This window comes from Motacilla alba, chromosome 3, assembly GCF_015832195.1.
Source record: "Motacilla alba alba isolate MOTALB_02 chromosome 3, Motacilla_alba_V1.0_pri, whole genome shotgun sequence".
In the NCBI taxonomy this organism is placed as follows: domain Eukaryota; kingdom Metazoa; phylum Chordata; class Aves; order Passeriformes; family Motacillidae; genus Motacilla; species Motacilla alba.
Window position 1 is genome coordinate 89,610,930 of NC_052018.1, and position 18,943 is coordinate 89,629,872.

At 39.1% G+C, this 18,943-nt stretch overlaps 1 protein-coding gene across 5 annotated transcripts in view; it reads right to left on the reverse strand.

Annotated features, from left to right (window-relative positions):
• The window catches only part of MTA3 (metastasis associated 1 family member 3), a 138,050-nt gene extending 119,953 nt beyond the window's left edge, over window positions 1-18,097 (reverse strand). For 2 of the 5 annotated variants that reach the window (XM_038131061.1, XM_038131062.1), the window contains exons 1-3: window positions 16,964-17,701; window positions 15,694-15,761; window positions 13,882-13,975 (exon numbers count right to left, since the gene is read on the reverse strand). In XM_038131061.1, coding sequence (XP_037986989.1) covers window positions 13,882-13,975; window positions 15,694-15,761; window positions 16,964-17,051 — 250 coding nt within the window. In that variant the 5' untranslated portion in view covers window positions 17,052-17,701. Of the gene's footprint in view, window positions 1-13,881; window positions 13,976-15,693; window positions 15,762-16,963; window positions 17,703-17,875 lie in introns of those variants that run through there. The other 3 variants (XM_038131060.1, XM_038131059.1, XM_038131058.1) reach the window with 3 other exon arrangements.
• Window positions 18,098-18,943: the final 846 nt, after the last annotated feature.

Genomic DNA, 18,943 nt, shown 5'->3' on the forward strand with positions numbered 1-18,943 from the left:
ACATCTTCATGTTCTTGACATAGCACTCCTCCTGCTTCCTAGGAATCCCTGCATACCAGCCCTTCCCTCAAGCCATCACCTGGTCACCCCCTTCATGCTTGTATCACCTGCAAACATGGTAAGAGTGCAACACATTGCCTGCTGCAGTCACTGCTAAAGACAGGTCCCCGTGGAGATTCCCATGAGACTCCACATGCAGTGTGGACGCTTAACCATCACCCTGACTCAGACCATGCAATCAGTTTTTTATTCACCTAGTTGTCCCTTAATCCAGGTCAATTCCAATTGCTTGGCCTGCTACAAAGAAAAAATAAAATAAAATAAAATAAAAAGAGAAAGAGAAAAAAGCAGAAATAGGAGACTGGGAAAACACAAGACTCCTTTCAACAGCGGCACAGACCAATGCCGGATGAAAACAGCAGAGTACCCAAAGCTACAGTGCATTAACTTCCTACCTTAATTGCTTGAAACCATACGTCAGCTTAGCTGCATCCAGCTTATGCAAGCATTCAAATCACCACCAACATTTGTGGAGTTACAGCCATTTCACTGTTTGTTAAAATACTTTTAAAGTTGTATTAGATCAGTATGAGATCAGAATTTCATGTTCAAAGAAAGTCTCACTTTCAGAAAACTTTCCAAACTTTCCTCCTTTCCTTTATACCTTTTTCTTCAACACTCAGACTAAAAAATATGTACACTGCAGGCATCAACAACATATTTTCAAACCTCAACAACATAATTTCAAACCTACAGAAAAAGGGAATGCTGAAGAGCAGTAAGTTTACCACACACATCAAAAGAAAGGTGGCTGTGCATAAGTCTCTTTTAGCTTAGATGGCTGTAGCAAAAACTTTAAATGCGCATTTGGTAGTTAGATGCTACAGCAGTAACAATTATAAATATAGATTTTGGGGAAGAGAGAGTAAATCTAATTACTGCCAAATTCCATACAAAAGAAAAACAGTAAGTCTAACCATCTGAACAGCTTTATTCAGACTGCGAACGAAGAGCTCTCCTAGGTTAGCAGTTGGCCAATTTGCTCATCTGCATGAGGCTTCTTGCCACGTTTCATTGTACTAACTTAGTTGCGATATTTAATCCCCTAAAGCAGTAGTAAGGCCATTTAATCAAGTTTGTGAGCTAGACATGGTTACACTTTCAATTTGAGTGAGGAAGCATTTCCCAAAGCTGAATTAATTAGCTTTACTTATACCACGTCTGTTGCAACGTTCAGATGACTTAGAATGTCTAACATCAATTTGATATTTGCTGTTACTTCCAGATAGCATAAGAAATCCAAATAACAGTTTGTATGTATTACAAGTCATGTAAACAGCATATTGCTATCTAAAGCATTAATCTGAGCAATTTTGCAGGTAGGAAAAAAAGAAGGGATCACTTCTGTTTACAGGGAACCGGTCTACTTTTAATTCCTGCTGGATAGCATGGATATATGTGTGGCCTCTAAGGGATTATCCTGTTTTCCTACACAATTATACAGGTGATCCTCCCACACTGCCTCATCATTATTTTTCTAAGGAAGGTCACAAAACAAAGAAATAACTACTGAGTAGCCATTAAGAACCAATACGCCACACCTACTGTCCAATAATAAAAATTATTTCCAAAAGAATGCAAAATGGTTTTTTGGGTACTTCCAAGTAGCAGGTTATGATAATAACAATTTCCAGGACAACAGTCAGTCATAAGCAATTGGACAACCATATCATATTTATCACAGGCCTGTAGCAAAAATATTTTATGGAAACCATCACACCTTTCATTAGCAAAAAAGTTCACCTTCCCAAACTTGATGGGTGGGGGTTATTTGATAGCTGGTTCTGGAGATTTTTGAGAACTAGGAGCTTGTGGGCGGAAAGCAAGGAAGGATTACCTCCATAAGTACTATGAATCATGATGTGCTACATTAATAAATAGATCCTAATAAATTAAATATAACATGAATAAATGCAAAAGCAGGCACAATAGTTCTTTAACCATTTTTCAGCACTGCAAGCTAGTTTGTAACAACACTACAGAACAGAAGGGTCCCACAGAAGCACAAGAACAATAACACGCCGGCAGTGGTGAAAAAGCTGGTTTATGGATCATAAACTTCAACTAGATTTTTCCCCTTTTACCTGATTTCTGTATCACCTATTCAAATACAAATTCTCCCAAATGAAAAAAATACCCTGTTACAGGGCTCAGGTTGTGTTTGGTCATGTGTACATCTGTATCAAGCTACTGCAGGATGTGAGAAGCAACAGTCCTGGGTGGTGTTTCTTTGAGCAGCTCATTAGGAGCAGCAAGCAGCAGACTCAAAACTGTGCCATGGACACTGCTATTTGCAACATGATGAACATCCAATTACTGGTTACATCCAGCTCATCAGCTGAATCAGAAGTCAATTAGTGGTTTTTCTAAGGTGTACATATGTTTAGAGCCATGTGGGAAAGAAGTTAGTTCTACCCTCAAATCCAGGCTGGCAGACCACCATAAGCAAAAGGGTATATGGTTAATCTGACAGCGCCCAATAAATAATTTTTAAATCCATCATCTGGTTCAAGAAATACAAAGGCTACCTGCAACACTGCCATGTAACCTGCATGAATAACTACTACCTGATATTAAGAAAAGGGAGATTTGTATATTCCATTTTCTTGAGACAACTGCTATTAATAATTTTTCCCATCACTAAGATTTTCACCATTTTTCTGTGAAACTCCTGCTCATATCTTATTTTAACAAGATTGTCTTTCCTCAAGCATAGGCAATAGGTCTGTTACATCTAGTTGGTTAACAAGTTGCACGATTGTCTCTCCTTAAGAAAATGCAATGTTAATATATAAAAAATAAAAAATATAGCATGAGAAGAACTAAGCACACAAAAATGTGCACTTATGTTTTCTGTAAGAATCCAAAGTCCATGTTTAAGATCTACACTGGCATTTTCTTGCATAGTGTGACAATAACCACAGAGTTTCAGAGATCTAAACCGCTTTTCTAACATTCAGTTCACATCCTCAAAAGCCGATAAACAACTTTTCAAAATTTGTTGGCAGAGATGAAAAGGCACAGATTGTACAAGCACTCTCCTACCCCTACTCAGAATGGCATATGATTCTGCTTATAAAACACAAATTATTTATCTTCTACAGCATCTCCTTACAGAAGAGCTGAATTTTGTTGGATATTTTGCAGGGAGGAAAGAAGAAGTAGGGAGAAAATAAAAAGAAAGAAAAAGGGAAAAAAGAGAAAGAAAATAAAAAGATTTGTATATTCTGTTCTTGAGTAAACTCAATCAAAATACATAAAGGCTCTAGGTGTGGGATTAGGAAATGAGAAGAATATTATCCAAGAGAATGCCTGCTCCATGCCAACACAGTAAGAAAGCTTTTCTGTCAATAGACCTGGCAAGAGAACCAGGAAGAAGAGTTCGTTCACTCTGATGGTCTGTGCAACACTTAAAGGATTATTTTTTTCCATCTTTTTTCCATCAACTATGTTAGAGATTTACCTTCCAGGATACCTTATTTCCTTAATGCCTGTACAGAGGTAATGAGATCATAATTTACAGGAACTGTACATATGAACTGAGAAAAGTGTAAACAGACATGAATACATGTATTACTTTAAATAATTAAAGCATTTTAATTTATTCATTCTGAAGCCAGAAGGAAAAACAAGAAAAACCCAGTGTAGGAATAACATCACCTTGCATTAGCTATTCAAATTTTAATACATATTCTCTTCCCAAGTAAACCAACAAAGTTTTTCTTCTACTCTCAGTACTTTGTTTTTTGTAGACAACATGTCCAAATACCATTTTTGTTGCAGCACGTAAAATATCAAAAATCTTTACTTATTCATTGCATACATGGTAAATCTTCAGTATTCTGATTCTGGCTTTTTTAACTCTTACTAAAAACAAAAATTAAAAATTAAAAGAAAAGGGAGAGGATTATGAAGGTAGATGAAGCTAGCCCCATTTGTAGGCCAATGTAAATATAAAAGCTGTCCATATATCAAAACCTTTCTTCTTGTATAATACTTAGCAAATGAGTCCTTGGCCTCTTGAGGGCCTACTGAGAATAACTGCATCAGGATTTCACTCCTGACAGCAGCATCAATCAAAGGATCTGCCTAAAGGCACTGCCACCCAGCAACGGGCCACAGTACCCTGTAGGGTCTAGGTTACAGGTCACTGACTCTGCCAACACTATTTCTACTCTGGCTTAAGCCAAAACAAGGCTGCACTTTTAATACAGGAAACCGAAACATGACTCCCTTCATCACTGCATATCACTGTCACAATCCTACCCAAAAACAAGAACAAATTAAAAATAATTTCTATCATTCAGCATATCAAAAACAGTAACATAGTTAATTTAGTTGTGCTGGTTTTGGATAGATGTTTAACCTGTTGTACAAGTAGAAGAGGCATATGCGTTCACATAACCCCTGGATAAATGCATATACAGTGCTCTGTGGATAGCCCAGCAACTCTGCAACCTGCAAGACACCCATGATAAATCCTCAAACAGGTTTTGGATTCAGGCAGTAGGTGACAGTCAAAATGAACTACCTAGCTTCTTGAAGTCTTTTAGGAATTTGATAATGTAGAACAGGCTTTTACTGAAAAAAAAAAATTGTGCTTTTTACCACTCAAACTTTTTTGCTCGTGGGAGTGACCTATTCTACATCAGTACAAAACAATCTCTCTGCAAGGATCACAGAATAATTTGTTGCATATCAAAACCAGAAGCAAAGCAGATTTATACTACAAATCTTCACTTGATCACAGAGGGTTACAAACAGTAGCTGAGGTAAAAACCAAAATATTGATCAAACAGACAAACTGCATTGGGAAACAGCACAGCCATTCTGGCCACCCACTCCATGTGGTTTGGGGCATAGCAAACTCAACATATTTGCTAACTTTGAGTCCTGTTACTTGTGCAGACTACCTTTAAGAGAAAGAGACTTTACAGACAATCACACAGCTACTTTATAAATTTATCTTATCTGCTACTTCTACCTAATCCATAATATCTCACACCATATATGTGTATATATATATACAGCACTGCATGAATCAGCTTGGGTAGGAAGCACTACACTCATTCTCACACAGAGCCTTGCCCAAGCTGAAAAGCTCCACCTCCACCAGCATGTGTGCACTTACAGGCATGACTATTACCAAGGGCAACTATTGCACACTTCATTCCACCGCAGAATACAGACATTCAATAATTACTGCTGGTAAGCCTTTAAATCATCAGACCAGATTCCCACATCACACATTTAATTGCCACTGTGTGATGGGAAAGCCTTTCTATATTAATAGTGAGTTTACATCATTCAAATTTATAAATTATATAAACTGCTGATTCAATTAGAGTATCAGAGAACTTTCTGAAGATGTGAAATGCATCTCTTATTGGAGCTTTACAGATAGAGATAACCTAGCAATATTTTTGTAGTCTAAAATTTATGCCTCAGGTGCTTTGGTACAGCGTGAGTGCACTGAGAAGTGGGAAAAGTCACTTAAAATTAGGAGCCAAGGGAAAACAAAAATAAGTAGAACAATTTGAGATTATGAAAATCTACTTATCTTCATGAGAAAAAAAGTTATGATCAATAATATCAATTTAAATACTACAAGTATTTTAAGGGTACCAAGAAAACAGTGTAGGATCACTTGCATGCACAATTAAGAAACATGAAAGAGGCAAGAAAGCAGCTGAGAGAAAACAGTTATATGTTTTCCACAAATCAAAAGAAACCCTGAACAAGTATAGTAACAATGGCATGTGTATTTAAACTTGACCATGAGGAAATGAATCCTAAGGAACACAGGGAAATAGAGGAATGCACAATGCTTCAGCAATTTTCTGTGAATACTCTCTCCTTCTAAAGACTCAAATATGAAAAAATTATTTTGGGAGTAGAGCTCAAAAAAGTGACACCTTTTGTACCCTACTGAGTTCTTTACCAAAGGAAACTTACTAAATAAATACTTCTGGTATTTAAGTTATAAAAATAAAAACTGAGCTTCATATATCTTATGAACAGTTTTAAGCATAAACATGAACTGATATTTTACAGCTTTCCACTCTTCACAGCAAATTCACAGAATTAATCATGAATTTAGGTTTAGTTTGTTTTTACATTCAGAGAAATTGGCAGCAATGTATTCAAGCCCCTTAAATTTTGTGTTCAGAAAATAAGATTGTTGAATTTGAAAGAAAATTAACCTACACACACTTGCCCAAAATTACAAGTTTATACTTTGGAGGTCGTTCCTAGCTAGCAAAGATTCAGTCCATGCAAAAATTCAGATGTAGTTAAACAAAATGTACAGAGCAGACAATTTTTTATATGTGAAGAAGACATGCATGATCCAAACGCAGATCACACATACATAGGTGAAAAAAAAGTGTTTATCCAAGTTTTCCATAAGAGCTAAGAACTCCTAAAATTATGAACTTAGTTGTAAATCCATTCATCCACTAGGAGACCATTAACATTCACAATCTAACAAGACATTCTGCACCAAAGGAGGAGCCTGAACAGACACAGAAGTTAATAATTCTACAAGATACTTGGGGCTGACGGTAAACTTCTTAATGAGACAATATAACTACTAATTCTAAATGTCAGTCACAAAAAAGAATACTCAGATATAGTCAGAAGCAAAACGCTCCTCATTACTGCTTCTTTATTGCTTTCCCTGTTGAGGAAAGAAAACATTCACAAGTTTTTGAACAAAAATCAAATTAAGAAAACACATAATTTATGATACTACCCAAAGCACCCTTGAAAAGAATAATTGGGAGCCTTGAGACAAGTTTTTCCTTGGTGACAAGGAAGTAGTTTTCAACAGGGCTTGCTGTATTTCAGCAAGTTTTGAATTTTCTCCCCCCTTTTCAAATAAATTACAACTGATGGCATTCTCTTGGGTAAATGAAGGAAAACTTGATGTTCCCTTGTCTCAGGAGATCAAAGAGATAATGTCTTCCTCACAAAAAACCCCAAGCTCATTTTCAGTGAAAATGATAGTCAGACTAATATAAGTGCCTTAGCATAAAAGCTACTCTGCCACTGATTAAAGAATTTGTTATCTGTATCATCCTTAAATGGTCCTCCTAGGGCGTGTCTCTCCCACATCACAGACTTCAGGATTTCCAGAAGCAACACAACATAACTGAATTTGCTACTGCTTCATTTACATGTCTCTATCAGATGACTGTAAATAATATTAACATGTAAAATTCCAACAAAAGCAACTTTGGAACCTATACACCCAAATTTCCTGGCTTACTGTATTTGGTTTTGTCTCCATTCACCAACCCAAGAGCCTTCTGATGAGCTGCTCACAGACAGGAACTTCTGAAAAATGCCTTGTCCTCAAAGAGAAGAGGGCAACTAGGTGAGATCAAAACTAATTTCCTCCTAATTCTTGGGTGGGGGGGTGGGGGACAGAGATGACAGAGCCAGGGACACTGAGCTGCAAACAAAACACTAGTTTATATTTACAGAAGCCTTGAGATTAACCAAGCAGTATCTCCCTGAACCAGTTACACGAGTCTGCTCACCCGCTCCTCAGGCATATCTAGCAGCCAAGCCTTCTTCCTTATATACAATTCCAGAGACTCTCCTACATTTGATTCCCAGCTCTGCCTATCCAGGCCTTAGCTCCTTTATCTCCTGTCCAACTGGAAAACTGGTATCTTTCATCACAGGGTGATACCAACAGATCTGTTTTCTTAACACCAAGCAAGAGAGGTCTTCTCACCAAGTGCAATTGAAAAAATCAGCTGTAACTTAACACAAAACTTTCCAAAAGCCACAAAATTCCAAGGAAGTGTTACTTAAACTACTGTAAGAGACACAAATCAATTGAACTTTTCAGCTCTAAAGACTTATTTTGTTTTGGTTTTTTTCACCAACATGACCATAAGCAAGACCAAAAAATTATTCACCATGGAGTTGATTTTTGTTGTTTGGAACTCTTTTTTTTTTTTTTTTTTTTTTTAGAGAAACTATGAATTATGTCAACATTTAAAATTATCAAGACAGAGAAAATTGATTGTATGCAGTAGAAGTTTCAATATTTGTCTCTTGAGTTCATTTCACCAAGGGTGCTTCTAACTGAACACAGTCTGCAAAGACAATAGGTATCAAGGGAAGTAGTAAAACAAACAAAAAAAGACAATTTAATATTTGAAATAAAATCTCCAGTCAAAATATACTTTTTATTCTAAGACATTATGTGACTTGAATTAGGTAACAGGAAAAGTCATCTTGAAGTGATTTTTCAGAAAATGGATTGTGGTTAAAGAAATGTTGTATCCTTTATGAAAACCTGTTTAGCTTGATGTACAAGAACTATTACAATGAAAAAGAACCAGAACCAAAGAAAAAAAAAATCCACCAAGTTTCAGGCTATGTTACAATCTGATTGGACAAAAATAGTCCAGCTATAGTATTTTATAAATGTTTTGAATTCTACTGAGTCAAATATGTGACTGATATAAGAGAACACTGAAGAACACAAGGTGTTTTAGACATTTTACTCTGCAGCTCTTTCCTCAACTCCAAGGGTCTCTACTCCCATGACTATTTTCATATAACTTTCTAAATTACATTTTTTTTACCGTTGTAGAGGGGACAGAAAATTTTTGTGTTTTTCCTGGAGTTGGGTATTAAAAATATTGCTATGCAACAGCAACCATATGTTGAAAAACCTGATGACACACGAAAAGAAATTCACATTTCAACTTTGTGTATCTTTGGGAACATCAATGAGTAATCTACTAAACACTACTGCTCAAGTTAAGCTCATTTTCTTAACATCCTCAATGATACCTGCTAGCCTGCAGCTCTACTGAAATAAATGCTTCTCAAAAATCAGATGGAATATTAACAGCTTCATTCTCTCAGATGCATCTGGAGTGTTGGCAGTTAACACAGACAATATGCAAAATATTCCTTCCCTCAAATACAAATCGCCTTTAAGTGAGGGTAAGAAGGCTCAGCAGCAGCTAAACTGCAAGATCAAGCCATTTCCAGGAATGCTGGAACATTCTTGATATTATACAGAATATAAATTATGAGTGTTTGTAAGGCACTTTGAGATCTTTTAATGGCAACTATAAAAACATATTGACATATATTTAATATTTTTCACCAACTTTAATGAGAACCTCTAATAGGAGTATTGCTTTACAGGCAAAAAAAATTGAATTACAGGGAGAATACTGGATTTGTTTCTGATTGCAACACATCAAAGTCATACAAAGGTAAGAGCTGAGTACAGACTCCAACATTTGATGATAAAGTTCAGTGGGCACAGCAGTGTTCAGTCAAAGACTGGATCTTGGAGGTCTTTCCAACCCTAATGATTGTCTAACCAGGAATTCCTAGCAGGACTCTTCTCCTCCTAGGTATCTATCATATACAAAAATTCTGTAGCAGAAACACCATTTTACAAAGCAATGTGACATGAAACATGACTGATCAAGAGCAAAAGAATAAAAGTTTTCAAAATGTGCAACAAGAAGTAAAACTACTAAGTGATCTCTTAAAAGAACTGAGATTGAACATGATTTTTGTCAGCTTCTGTAATCTAGAAAAAATTCATTTTACCTTTCATGTCAGTCAATGAAACAAATATCTCTGGTTTTTTTTTTAATTGAGTACTGTCTCATTCACAAAGAACATCAATTCTGTTAATGAGAAAAAATACATTCTGCATGAGCTTTATCACAGGCCCAGAAATATTCTTGGCATTTAGTCAGCATCTCAGCACACCTAAATGAAACAAACCCTCTTTAATAAATCAGAAGATGAAGGACTCCAACACCAGTAATGTTTTTTATACCCTCACCAGATGGTTGACTAGGAAAAAGCTGGCTGAGGAGCTGCAACAAGAGAATGACTTCAGACATAGTATTACATGATAACACATGATCAGATAAAGAACTCAAAAGTGCAAAGAACTGCAAAAAAATGGCATCATGCACTCAGGTCACCCCACTCAGCTTCAAGAAAGTAGTGAATAAACCTCAAATATGGTATGGTTCTTGGAATGGTCCCTGTGTAAGGCCAGGAGTTGGACTCAGTTATCCTCACATGTCCCTTGTGATACAGGATATTCTATGATTCTTTGCAATCTACTGCAAAAGAAGGAAATAAGAACTTGAGCCTTTCGCTGTAACCCAAAACCAGTGCTGGTGCAAAGCTGACACAATCTCCTCTTCACAGCTATTAAAACCTTGCCCTAAAATACTTACATTAATTCTACTGAAGACAAAGAATCATCTACATTTTATAGATTCAGCTACAGCTGGCAATTTCTCAATCACACCATTTAGTTAGGAAACATCTCTATGCCACCCATTTATGTTTGCTTCACCCATTTTAATGAGCTGAGTGTTTCTGTCCCACCTCTCCAAGTTCACTCGCTTACGCACTCAGGTATCTGTTGCAATATCTGTCTCTTGTACTGCCTGCCATCCTCTACTTACCTCTCTTCCTTCTATTTCCTTCACTGGAAGCCTTCCTGTGCTGCTGGTCAATTATTTCATGCCAAGAAAGGAGCAGGCCCCTCACAGTGACCCTGTGGTGAAGACTACAACCTAAGTTAACACCCCAGCAACAACAACCTGGTGACTATTAACACCCCAAAAGAACTCTCTTACTAAGCTCAGGAGGCTGCACAGGATCAAGAAGATGATCCTGGACAGTATTTTGGTTTGTATTTCAAGCTGACCTTACCATAAACTCTATTTTATAGTAACATAAATCAACAGTGAAAAAAACATCACGTCCTCAAGTGCCCATAAAACATTCCAAATCCCTGGATTTAAGTGACTACAGTCAGCTTCTAGAACAATTCCCAGACCTAAGCTGATGCCATACACGATGCTGGTAGACAAATAAAAATTTCCTTAATTAAATTCCACCTGAAACACCAGGGGAAGAAAGAAGGCAAGAAAATTTCCTCACAGATTAGTGACATTCTTTGAAAACAAGGGAACTAACTACTCTGTACCTAAGTATTTTAGAATGGGCTAGGGAAAATTTGATTTACTCCCCTCAATTTGTTTCAATATCTTGAAGATTTTGGAAGACAACTTAAAACAAAAGCAAGCAAACAAAAAAATCCGAACAAAATTTTAAAACCTAAACAAACAACAAAAACAAACAAACAAAACACAAACCAAAAAAAAACCCCAGCAACAACAAAAAACACCCTAGGAAAACAATGTACCAATTCCTTACCAGTGATAAAGGCACACATCAATTTTTATTTCATATTTCCCAAACATTTTTTAGAATATTCTGAAACTTTTTCAAGTAGTTGATTTTTTTTTAAGTTCCAAAATATTTTCTTTCAAAGCTCTTTTCTTCTTTTAGTAAATGGGACCATATCTACATCTCAAAACGTAACCTTCAGAAATTGACATCTCAGTCAAAAAACCCCCAACCAACTGCCAAAATCTTGAGAAATGCTAACTCAGACCAGTTCTCTCAATCATAAAGAAAAAAAATACTAGCGATACAAAATATCATTGGAAAAGACCAAGCAGATCTTACACTTAAAAGACTTCTCCAAACAGGCACACAAAAGAAGTCAGTGGCTGAACTGGAGTTCCCATTCCTTAAGAAACTTGTATCTTTTAACATTTATTCTATACCAAACCAGGTAGATGTGTTGATGTGTCAACGTGTTTAGCTATATAAAACATTTCTAAAACATTCAATTCATAAATATACAAATATTTTGTTTACACACACCATATTTTTAAACAGAACATTGTGTTATTCCAGAATGAAAGACTTTAAATTGATTTGACATTTAACTACATCTGCTCTATGAGCTATAGGAAGCTCTAGGCGAGCAATCCTTCACTATGTGCTGTCCCCTGTAACTGTAACAAACATCTCCTAAGAGAACTTGGCACTACAGATTCCACAGATTGGTCAGAAGAGACATTGTGTCCAGAGAAAATGTTCAGAGAAACATAATTCATAAGAGCACTGGGTTAGAAGGCTCGTAACCGGTGAGACAGGCATTCTAAAGATGTTCATTGAACCAGCTGGAAATCACATTTCTGTTTCCTCACTACAAACCACAAGAGAATCCCATTAGAGAAAAAAAGATGGAAGACTCCACAGCACTCCTAGTGACACCAAGAAACTCCTAGTATGCTATAGGAGAAAAGCAACAGACCATCAACAAATCCTTTCTATCAAAGTGCTGACAAAATGGCAATCTAAAACTCAAAAAGGAAATAAAAAAATATTACTCACTTTTACAGACTGAATGATACTCACAGGACTAACATGTCCTTTTCTTAAAAATAAGCCAACTAAAAAAAAATTTACAAGCTTCATCTTTTAAAAATCAAATTAAAAAAATGTATTTCCAGTAAAGTTGTTATCATATTCTTACTTTCTTGCTCCCTTCATCAGAAAAGAAAAACAAAAATAAGTGCTAGAAATTTTAGTGAAGCTCACCTAAAGTTCTATGTTTCAATACATTTCATCTTGAAAAACTCAAAAGATTAATGATTGTAGGAGCTAGTGATTATGATCATAAACAGGTCACAAATAACTATAGAGAGTACCCAACTATGTAACAAAACATTAAATCATTTTCTTACTACATAAGCAAGATATATTGTCTTCCTATAAAAACCAAGCTAGTACTTTACACTATGTACTCAAATCACCCCCACTTCTCTAAGACCAATATAAGAATAAAACAAAAGCCAAAGGTTAGCTGTTTCTCTTTACTCACCACACCTGGATGAGCAAAATTACCAGACTTGGACATAAAACAAATTGCAGGGCATTTTTAAAGCACCTAATTACACCATCATATATCTGCATTAAAAAGTTGGCATTATCTAATGTCTTCCAAGAGATTCTCTTGAAAGACATTAGATAATGCCAACTTTCTTATAAAATAGAGATTTATAACCCCTACATAACTTATTCACAGAATAATTTTGAAAACTCAAGCATCATACACAATCAAAATGGTATTTAATTGCATCCGGCAAGAAATTTACGGGATGTTGACACACTTCATATTTCAGTTATTTACAAAAACAACTGGAGTATTTTGCAAATTACTGTTTCCATCTCAGATTTTTAGGTTCTGAATTATATTTTCAGAATTGCATTTTTTTCTCTTCAGAATTTTATTTTTCATCAAAAAGTTATGGAACATTATGATATTTCTCTTGTATGCCAAATGGCAGATACCAAAAAAAGTTTAGGTTCATGTTGAAAGAAGGGGCTTTTTTCACCTATTACCACTTGTTATTTTTCTGAAAAAAAAAAAGAAAAAAATGGAAAAAACCCAACCCCCCTATTTTTGACTAATAGCTACATTTAGCATAAATGCACATAACAGCTCTCTTACAATCTCCAGTGATTTTCAGTCCCCAATGATACATTTCATTCTTTACATTAAGCAATACATGTTTATGTCTAACTCAAAAAAGTCACATCAAATAATCACAAGTGCTCTTAAGCTTAAATTGACTTACAACCAAGAATTACTTTTGACATAAAAAAAAAAAGAAATGCAGCTGCATCTTCCAGATGAAAAGATACATTCTTTTTTTTTTTTCCAGATGCACAGTCTCAATCACATGGATACAGCTTAACTTAATTCCCAGAAGGAACTAACAGGAGCAGGAGAGTATCAGACAATACTAAGCAACTAACTGGATATTAATAAATGCTTAACATAAATATGTATTTCACATGCCAAAAAACCCCACAATTTTAAGCAGTTGCAAAAATTGAGCGGGCTGTGTTAGTAGGGAAAAATGCCCTATACCATCTACTTACTAGCATGCTTATCTGCAAGCATTATAAGGCTGTTAGAAATATCTCTTCGCCTGTAAAAACACACCACTTTTGCTTCCACGTTCCCATTGGCAGTCTACAAAAGAGAGAGAAAATCAAGTCAGGATGTATCCCTCCTCAGCTGAGTAATACAAATTAAACACTCTCTGCTTGGAGTGCTCCCTTGACCAGTCAAGCTGAAATCAACAGAATTACTCCAGTAAATAAAATCTTCTTGAGAGGGGCCAGTACCAATTTCAGACCAGACAAGAGGATTAACTACAATTACTGAGTCCTCAGAATTTGTATTTTGTTCAGAGGTACAATGCCAGTATCATGCTAACGTAAGAATCCTTCAGAAACGTTATAATCTTGTGAATGTTTCTTTATAATCCAGCTTTAGACAGAAATGTATATTTCAAAGTACTCCAGCATTTTGTCAGAATCTCATTTAATATAACATTTATTGAAAAAGTATTTTGGGAAGATTTTTGAAAGGTTTATTTGAAAAAGTCACAAGAGCTCCTAATATAAAAGATCTATTTAGTTCAATGTTGTTTTCATGACGCATTATGAGGACCACGATCTTCTACAAAGAACTTACTAATATTTGAAGAACTGTATGCACCTCCTTGAAGGGTACAAAAGTACTTTTTTACCTTGAGTTACTTATTTAATACTAAAAAGTATAATGTTTTGATAAAGTTTCTTACAAAAAAAGAAAAAAGATTGTCCCTGGTAGAACAATAATCAAAGCATTTAATTACATATTTACATAACATCTCCACATTTGCTCAATACCTTTAAAACATGAAAGCAAACCATTCACATTTGAGATGTCTGGACTACAACCTCCAACCTCTCTTTAAAAAAAAAAAAACAATACATGATCCTGTTTTACCCTGCATGAGCAAGATTAAATTATAGCAATGCAGTTTAAAGATAATAAACATTACATTCAATACATGATTGGAATCACGTCAACTACTGTGAATAAAAAAACTTTCTTCTCCAATAAAAGTCAAAAATCATTTGCCATGCACAAGTTCAGTGGATGTTGTGTTGGACACCACTAACAGTTAATGTGGTTGATGTCTGCTATGGCATGGTGCTGTGTTTCATTAATAAGAAGAAAACCACTCGCAGGTCACCAATTTTTTAATTTACTTTCTAACCACTGGGGAAAAAATACCTTAATCATTACTTACATGATGATGGGCATTTTAACAATTAACTTTTGATGCAGCGCATCAGTAAGTTTTAATACTGCTTGAGGGAAAAGTGAAAAAAAATTTAAAATAATAAAAACCATAGAAATTCTACATTATTCTTAGTAGTGTCAGAGTGAAGAAAAATAATCATGCCTTCCCCAAAATGACAGTCAATAGAGCCTTCATTTTTTAGAAAAATACACTCAGGATAAAGATAGAGAACACAGTCTGTACTTTCTTCAAAAGCCCATTCTTCATTCACAGCTGCCAATAGGCAGAGCAATAAACAGCCACAGAAGTCACATATTCTGTCATTTGATCACTGCAAAGTCTCGCTGGTACCTTCCAGCTCTTCAGATGTCTATCTAAAAGCAGACACATTACATGATGGCTGTCATTCCAGATGGATTCACAGTGTCATCGTCAGCCAGAGAATTAAATTCATTCATTCCTCCAAGAAGTTATAGAACTCGTTAGAAAATTTTTGCAGCCCTACTACTATCCCTACTACAGTAGAAATCTTAAGGGACAGAAATAATTCTCAGGTTTTAACAAGCACACTGACTGTTGCCAAAGGTTAAGAAAGAATCTTAGATATTTGTACCTTGTTAAGTTCTTCAATTCTCCTAATGAGATATGGATTGCTGGAAGAATTTTCAAAATAAACATAATCTGCAAGGAAAAAAGGAAAAGTCACTGAAACACCACAAGTAAAGACCTATCATTATTACTGAAAAAATTTTCTTCTAAACCTAGAAGTTTTCAAAGGGCTGAGATTTCTTCATAAATGTTGGGGCAGTGATGTATTTTTAGACTGAGATTTAACACAATTTGTTCCTAAATTCTGGTTTTAACTGCTCTACACCTGCTCTAACAACCATGCTGGAAAAAAGTTAAATAGTTTGTGTTGAAGCTCAGACTGTAATCTAGTAATCCACACACTTCATAAATCTTGACAGGGAAGCAGCAACTTCTCACAACCAATTAGGGAAGATTTAAGAACTGAGCACTTTAGTGAGTTTCTATATTATGGAGATTAACATTTCTGTAAGAGATGACACATCATATTTATTATCAGGTGCTGTGGCAGCACAGTTGTTCCAACGAGTAATGTATGTTTTATGATACTTGCTCTTGTTGTTATCTCTGTCCAGTAAGATGCAAACTATATTAAGCAGGAATTATCATGAAATTAGCAAGGATCTTGCAGGACGAAGTCTCTTTCAGTATCATTAATATAAAAATATTTTCACAGAGTGTATGGAAATTTACTTATATCCTGAAAGCTGCTCCCATGAAACATACAAAGAATTGACAAGCAGCACATTTCCTTCAATAGTTTTCTGAAAACTTGTTTTTGTCCAATGAAAAAGTACCCATCAAATGTCAACCATACTTCAAATTTGATGTTGGACTTCTGCACCATGCACCTTGCAAATTTATTTTTAAAGATCCGAGGAGAAACTATAACAATGTATGAAGGTCTTCTGCAACACTTTCACACTACAACACAATGAAAATTAACTCCAGGTAGTTCTAATGCAAGAATATAATCTTTGGAAAGTGTTCACGATTGCTCATTAAGATTACAACGAAAAAAAAGAGAATGGGCGACCTGAGAGGTAAACCCTACCCGCTACCTGCTCAGAGAAGGATTACTTTCATGAGTAAAGGCTGATGGGGCTACAATCTAAATGCCCTAATGAGAGACCATGCAGATGGAAGATTTGTGGCTCTGTCAGCACAGCTCAAAACATTAGCAGAAAGCGATTCAAACTATGATCACTCCTCATTTCCACGCATCCTCCCTCTCAGCTCTGGCTGTAGAGAGAGCAGGAGGATGGAGCGATTTTTGAGCACCCAGTACTGCACACCTAACTTGAGCGGTGCACCTGAGCCACAGCACTGGGCACACTGCCACGTTCCTTGCCTCCGTGAGCGAGCCAAAGTTATCCGTGTCATTTTCGACAGGCTCGGGGTGGGAAGACAAACGTTTGCCGTGTTTTTCACCGCCTAAATGCGCTCTCCCCCCCCTGCCCTTCGCCAAGCAGTCACGTATCAGGGCGCTCCTCAGGGGTCACGGCGGCAAGCAAGGGAAGCTGACAGAAATCCCCCGGTTACACAGCCGGATTAATTATTTATCCCCGGCAGACCAAGGAAGGCGCGGAGAAACTCCGCCGTGCGAGCGAGGGAGGGCGGGGGGCAGGGGAGCGGCACGGAGGGAAGCGCCCCCCGGGGTGGGCTCGGGCTGCCCGTGCGCGCCGCCCCGCACCGCTCCGCGCCGGCAGGGCCCGCCAGGCCGCGGCGGGGCCGGCCCGGCCCAGGACGCACGGCCGGGCAGGCGGCCCCTCGCTCGCCCCGCGGGGCCCGGCGACCGGCCCCTCCGCCGCTCTCCGGGGAAGGAGGCGAGGCGCAAAGGGCGGCCGTGCCCGGCCCGCGCCGCGGAGCGGGGGCTGGAAGCCGGCGGCGCCGCTCCCCTCTTCCCCGCGGAGGGCGGCGCTGCCCTTCTCCTCGGCGGCGGGGGCCGGGCTCCCACCCGGCGCATGGGGCTGGCGGGGGAGGAACCTGCGTCCTCCGCCCCGCGGAGGGCCCGGCGACCCTTTGCCGGACCGGCTGCCTCCTCTCGCCGCCCGCCCGGGCCCGGCCGCCCCGCTCGGGACCGCGCCAGCCCGAGGCGCCCGGGCGCCGCTCTTCGCCCCGGCGCGGCGCGCACGGCCCGCGGCCCGGCGGGGGCCCCCGGCCGTGCGCGGGGGGCTCCGTGCGGGCGCCGCCGCGTCCCCACATACCTCCCACTCGGTACATGTTGGCCGCCATGTCTGCGCTCTGCGCCGCCCTCCTCCTCCTCCTCCTCCTGCCGCCTCTGCCGGGCCGGGCTGGGCAAGGAGGGAGCGGCTCCCGCCGCCGCCCCCCCGCGCCGCGCTCGCCCCCACCCCGCGCCGCCACCCCTCCCCGCCCGGGCGCAGGACACAGCGCCCCACGGGGCCGCCGCCGCCGCTTCCGGAGCCGCCGGCGGGGAAGGGGTTAAACGGGCGCCCCCGGCGCTCCCCCCGCGCACCGGCCCCGGGGCGGGTCGCGGGCAGGGCCCGGCCGCAGGTGGGGTGGGGCGGCCCGGCCGGGCGGTGCCGGGGGAGGTGCGGGTGCGCAGCCACGCTCCCCGCCGTGCCCCAAGTACGCCACGTTTTGCGGGCTCCGGCCGCTTTGTCCCTCTCCTCTCCGACCCTCTCCGGACCTGGGGTTTTTTTTGGTGTTTGCCTCTTCCCCGGAGCGGCCGAGGGCTCTCTCCCCTTTGACAACTCTGAGTAGTATCCCAGAAAAAGTTTGTTTCTTGTGCAGCACCTGTTGGTAATGGGTTTGGGTGCCCCTTTGTTCGCCTCCGGAGCGCGGTCCCACGGGAGGCTCCGGCGCCCCCAGCCCGCCCCGGGCACGGTGCCTCTCGGAGCTCTCCGCCGAGCGTCCGCAGGACGCAGCTTGCTCGCAACAGGCAGCAGAAAACATCTACGACAGAATAAAGATAAATCTAGCAGCTCGTCTCGGAGGCAGGAAGCGTCGAAAGGGATGCTTTCAAATCATCCGATGAGAGAGATGCTTCAAAAACACCAACACTGATGTAACATGAAGCCATTTCCCCCTGTTTATACAAAGTTCACACCATAAGAAACAATCCATACACTTTACAAACAAATTGATCCTGCTGTGGCATGCTTCCTTGGAAAAGAAATGATTGTTATCATCTTCCTGCAATGAAGGGGATGATTTATTATTTGTTTTATGTCCTAGATATTTATGCATGTGTTACCAAGTTAAAGTTTCACTTCATCCTCAGCTACAGGAAAATGTGTTGATTAGAAGGAGGA